At 38.0% G+C, this 5,154-nt stretch overlaps 1 protein-coding gene across 1 annotated transcript in view; it reads right to left on the bottom strand.

The window, feature by feature from the left end:
* BTNL2 (butyrophilin like 2) overlaps window positions 1–5,154 on the bottom strand; it is a 17,349-nt gene that overhangs the window by 10,390 nt on the left and 1,805 nt on the right. The window contains 5 exon segments of the mRNA XM_023523086.1: window positions 1,750–1,790; window positions 2,922–3,169; window positions 4,865–4,910; window positions 4,912–5,084; window positions 5,086–5,154. The exon segment at window positions 5,086–5,154 is cut by the window's right edge and continues 7 nt beyond it. Coding sequence (XP_023378854.1) covers window positions 1,750–1,790; window positions 2,922–3,169; window positions 4,865–4,910; window positions 4,912–5,084; window positions 5,086–5,154 — 577 coding nt within the window.

The following is a 5,154-nucleotide window of genomic DNA, read 5'->3' as shown; positions in this document are numbered from 1 at the left end:
ACATAAATGATTAAGAACCTGCACTCTTAAGTCAGACATAGCAAACATCACAATTTCTTGGTGGTTTTGGCAAACCACATGTCTCTAGATTGTTTCTCAACTGTAAAATGAGGTTAACGCTGTTAACTTTTATAATTATCATAAGAAAAAAAGTTCTTGTAAAGCACTTAGCATAGTGCCCAGCTTATAATTAATATTTTAAAGAACTAGTCACTGTTTTTATAAACCAATCACATTATTTGCTAGAGTGAGAACTGAAATTTCAGCCTCAGTACTTCCAAAGAGAGCTTTATTTGCCAGCAGCCCTTTGCAGTGGGTCCCGGCTTCTGAGCTCTAGTTCATGGAATAACACAGAGGGGACTGTGAAGTTCCAGTCTCCTCAATCAAACAGCATACCCTCAAAGCTCCTGAGGGCACAGCCCTCTCCCTTTCGCCTGACAGGGAGCCAGGGGAAGCTCCATCTTTTCATTTTGTTTTATTGTGGTCCCAGAAGGTCAGCAAAACTTAGGAACTACATGACATAGGAATATATTTTGTGTACTGGATCTCCAATAAACACATCAAATTGGTTCAGTTAACTCTTCACCTAAAATCTTCCTAATGGACAGAGACATGTGTCAACCTGCCCCCAAACACTGGCTCGTCTTTCTGATCTGTAAATAATAAACTCTGCAGATTAAAGTTTCTGTCTGATCACAAGCAGATGCTGTCCCAGATAGAAGGAGTCCGACTTGGAAGGCAAGGCTCACAGATGTGCAGCTCTTCTCAGATTACGGAGTTACTTTTGACCGTTCTGAGGCCTTCCCTTTGTCTTTATGGCCTAATGGAGTCAAAAGTGTCACACTAGACTCTGGCAGATATTGGGGTGTGTTTGCCACCTTGATTTTCCTCAAAAACTCCTACATAAGCTGAAAGTGTGCTTAAGTTCCCCTAACGTGCACACAGGCATGCACACTTTACCCCAAATCCCCCATACTCCTGTAATAGATGACTTGAGAGAAAGCAGGGTATTGATGAAAGAGACTATAAGTGATACAAGTTCAGATGCATCTAGGCAGGGAGCAGGCTGGTTGTCATGTGCTGAGAGGAGAGGTCATAGAAAGAAGGAAGATGGTAAGGAGGTAAAAGGTTCAAACAACAGTTGGTTATTTTTTAAACCACTTATCTTAGGTACAGTAAAATAATACCTGGAGTTCAACTATAAAGTTAAAAAAAAAAAAGAAGGGTCCCAGGCTACACCTGGGAAAGTAGCTTCTCAAGAGCGATGAGATTAGGACCTACTGTAGTGAGGAGCACAGAAACCATATCAGGGCCAGAGGATGGAGGTGGTGGGTGGTAACCTCCAATTTTCATGATGACACTGCCCTTACTCACACTAGAGATGTTTTAGAAGGGACTCTGAGCCCAACCAGCTGTCCTATGCCTCCCCTACACATCCAAAAGCGGCTGCCTTTCCTCCCATCCAACAGTGCAGAGGTTATGTCTGTGTCCTTTACTGGCATTCATCTGAGGCTCACTGGGGTCTCCGCAAATACTGAAAGTGGCAGGTAACACCTTACAAAGGAGCCCGAAGGAGGCTGTGCAGGCCTCTGCTTTGCCGGTCCCTTCGGGTACTAACTGAACCTGAGACCTGAGAAAAGCAAGCCTTGGGTGCTCATCGGGATCACGTGGTGTCGCAGTTGCTTTCTCGCTTTGTCCAGGGAGCCTAGAGGCTCATCTACACCGGTGCATGTAGCCACGTCTACTTACCCAACTCACTCTGGAGTTTCTCTGGAAAAAGAACGAGAACAACATATTAAGCAATTTGTTCTAAGAGAAAGGAGATAAAATATTAAAAAAAAAAAAAAAAGAAAGCCTAAAATTTAATGGAAAACCAAAATTAATTTAAAAAAAAAAAGAATATAAAAGCAGAAAAATATTGATTCTTTTCCATGGATCACCTCTAAACAACAAAAATTGCTCAATCTACCACCCAATAATTCTGTTTGTTTCTGCTATTTAATATATTTAATTCTCTTATAAAAATAATACATTCTTTTTATAAATGGACAGAAAGTATACAAATATATGGACATAATAATTATCACCTATAATTTCAAACTGAAAGATAAAACATATATGTATGCATATATATGTGTTTTACAGTGATGTATATAATACATATTTACACATATATGGCTCATTTTAACATTAATATATAACATTTTCTTTAATTTTTCTCTATACCCATTTATAATAAGAATAACTATATATTTATAACCTTATATCTAAATATAGATCGTGTCCCTAACATCTTAGTGTAGTTGTATGTTATTTAAAGCCAAAAATCTTTACACTATTGGAAATGTCTGTTTATAGATAGATGATAGATAGATAGATAGATAGATGTAATCTTTATCATTAAATAGTCCAACATCAGGATTTTAAAATTATTTGAAAATATTTTTAATCAATGCTATAATTTATAGTAACATAAGACATTAACACTGTTGTATTGGGGTTTTGGGTTGTTTTTGTTGCTCTTTATTTATGAGGCTATAATTAAGATGCTATTTTGTAAATGGTTGTCAACCATCTTTGATTATCTTCATATAATAGGCACAATACAGCATAGGCAAACATTTCAGTTGAAAGAATATAGTTTTATTTCTTTTACAATGTAATACATACTTGTGAGTAAAAAAAAACTTTAACTTGAAAATAACTAGAATATCATTAATAGTAGCTATTCAATCAAAATGTAGTGTATATATTTTCCATCATAAATGTTTTATAGCTTTTAATACATATTACTAAATGTTAGATATTTTTCTTGATTAGAAAAACATTAGATGCTATGGAATAGTTCTTGGAACCTTTCCTGCTAATTTGAGCATCTTGGTCCTAGAGGCAAAGCACTGACCTAAGATAGAGATGACTAACCCTTCTCCTCAGTGAAGACAGGGCTGTGGATGAAGCAGGATACATTTTCTGCAGAGGCATTCCTAACCATAAGCATGGCTTCCACATAGAACAGGCCATCTTTATCTTGGAAGTGATACTCAGAGATAGCCAGAAGCTTCTTTCCTGTAATGTCTTCCCAATAAACTTGGGGCTCTGGAAACCAGCCTTTTGCAGTACACACAAGCTGGACTCCACTTTCTACGGATCCTTCCATGGACTCCACTTTCTACAGATCCCTCCAGACCTGTGGAGGGAAGACACAGCCCATGAGACTACCTGAGCCCATGGAGACTGAGATCCCAGTGGCATTGCTCATAGAGAGGGCAGGAGTTCAGGGATTTGGGGGAACAAAAACCATTCCAAAGTCTTTTTTCAATTCAAATTGGAGTCCACATATACTGTACTTGTTCCCCAGCCTGGATCTTTAAATTTTAGTACATGAGCAGTATTTTTCTTTGGATCCAGGCAGGAGAATAAGAGAAAAGACTACAATGACATTTTGCTTATGTCTCTAGTACTGTAAACAAAGATGTTATAATATATTCATGAAGTCCCCTATGCCACAAACTTTGCCTTTTTCATATTAATATTATTTTGTCAGGCACTTTGACATTTTGGATGACATCGTGAATCCAATTTAAATAGGATATTTAGTATAAAGTCAGAAATCACTTTCATGGGAATTATTCTTTCTATTGTTTTTGTCGGTGGTTTTGTTCTTGGGATGTAAGTAGATCATGAGGAGTTCTTGTACCTAAATATTCCATTTGATGGGAAAATATTTTCGAGAAATCTTGGTTTTATACAATCATGAAATTATTTTCCCTATTCAATATAACTCTCAAATCTAAACGAAGAGGACTATATTGTCCCTAAATGACAATTCTGTCTCTATCACTTGCTATGGAACAGAGACTCATTCCTTTCACCTAGAGCCTTAGAAAATGTGTGGTTTACTTTCAAGTGTCCCCGATAGAGAAATGACTTAGTATGTGCCCTCCTCACTCTACATCTCAGAAATACAAAGATTCCTCCATCTATCTTGAATCACCTTGAACATAAGAACAATAATAATCATAGTTATGGATGTTAATTAAAAAAGGTGTTAAGAAACAGTTTAATGGAGAAGTAAAAAGAAAGCTGTATCAGCCAGAGCTATTATCATCTCCAGAGAACTATTTCCCTGATAAGGTAAATGGATTTGCCTAATTTTCTTTTTAGCACATGGAGGAGTTATTCCTGCCAGGGAACCATATGATAGTTTAATTTTCAGATATTTGTTCTTCCTTAAGACAGATCCTTTCTTCAGTGATCCCCTTCTTCCCTATTCCTTCCTACTTTGCTAATACAAAAGCATCGTGCAGAACCCTGCCATTCACAGTATGTCCAAAAGCATCTGTAAGTCTCCAGCTTATTGAACACAGTTTGTGATAATCTCCATAAAAGCACAAAGTTCTTACCTCTTTAGTCCCACCACTAGCTTTCTAACTGGAGGCATTACATGAAGTGTTCACATCTCAATTACTGTATATTTGATGTTGGGTAGAGAACAGCCAATTCCATTGAGATATGGACGCTGGACAGTCAGCTAGATTCACTCAGTAATCAACTTGCCCTAGCAAACCAGTCTGTGTGGCACAAATTCATGCCTCAGCAAAATTGCTGATGACTGCATGTCTTGGATTTCAAATAATTGTTAAGAATATTCAAAACCATGTAAGTGAAATTTGGGAATATTGTTCACGTGAGGTTGCTTTGAAGACTTCAGAACTAGCTTTCAAATGAATCAGAATAGAGGACTGAGTATTAGAAATTGCCTTGATGATTAAAGGGAGTTCTTCAACCTGCAATAAGCTTACCACAAATTAATATGCTTCTCCCTCCAAGACCCTATGTCTTTTCCCAGATACTCACCCGCTACTTTGAGCAGAAAGTTTGTTTCTCCACAATAGTTCCCCTCTTGGAAATTGCTCATTATCAGATGGTCAGATGTTGTACATCTTCAGAGCCACGCTTCCCTTGGCAATGTCGTCCTCTATCCACTCTACTCAGCCTCTGTACTCCTCCATCTGCATCTCAGTCACCTCAGCTCCATTCAGGTATGCAAACAACACATGTGGGCTGGGCTCTGAGTAGTACCACCCTCACCTCCATGTGTATCGCGGTCCTCTTGGGGAGGAGTTGACAGGTTAGTAGGGCATCTTCTCCAAC

Source organism: Pteropus vampyrus, unplaced genomic scaffold (assembly GCF_000151845.1).
Source record: "Pteropus vampyrus isolate Shadow unplaced genomic scaffold, Pvam_2.0 Scaffold378, whole genome shotgun sequence".
Taxonomy (NCBI): Eukaryota; Metazoa; Chordata; class Mammalia; order Chiroptera; family Pteropodidae; genus Pteropus; species Pteropus vampyrus.
The sequence above is the reverse complement of the archived record's forward strand: the minus strand, read 5'-3'. Positions and strand labels throughout refer to the sequence as shown.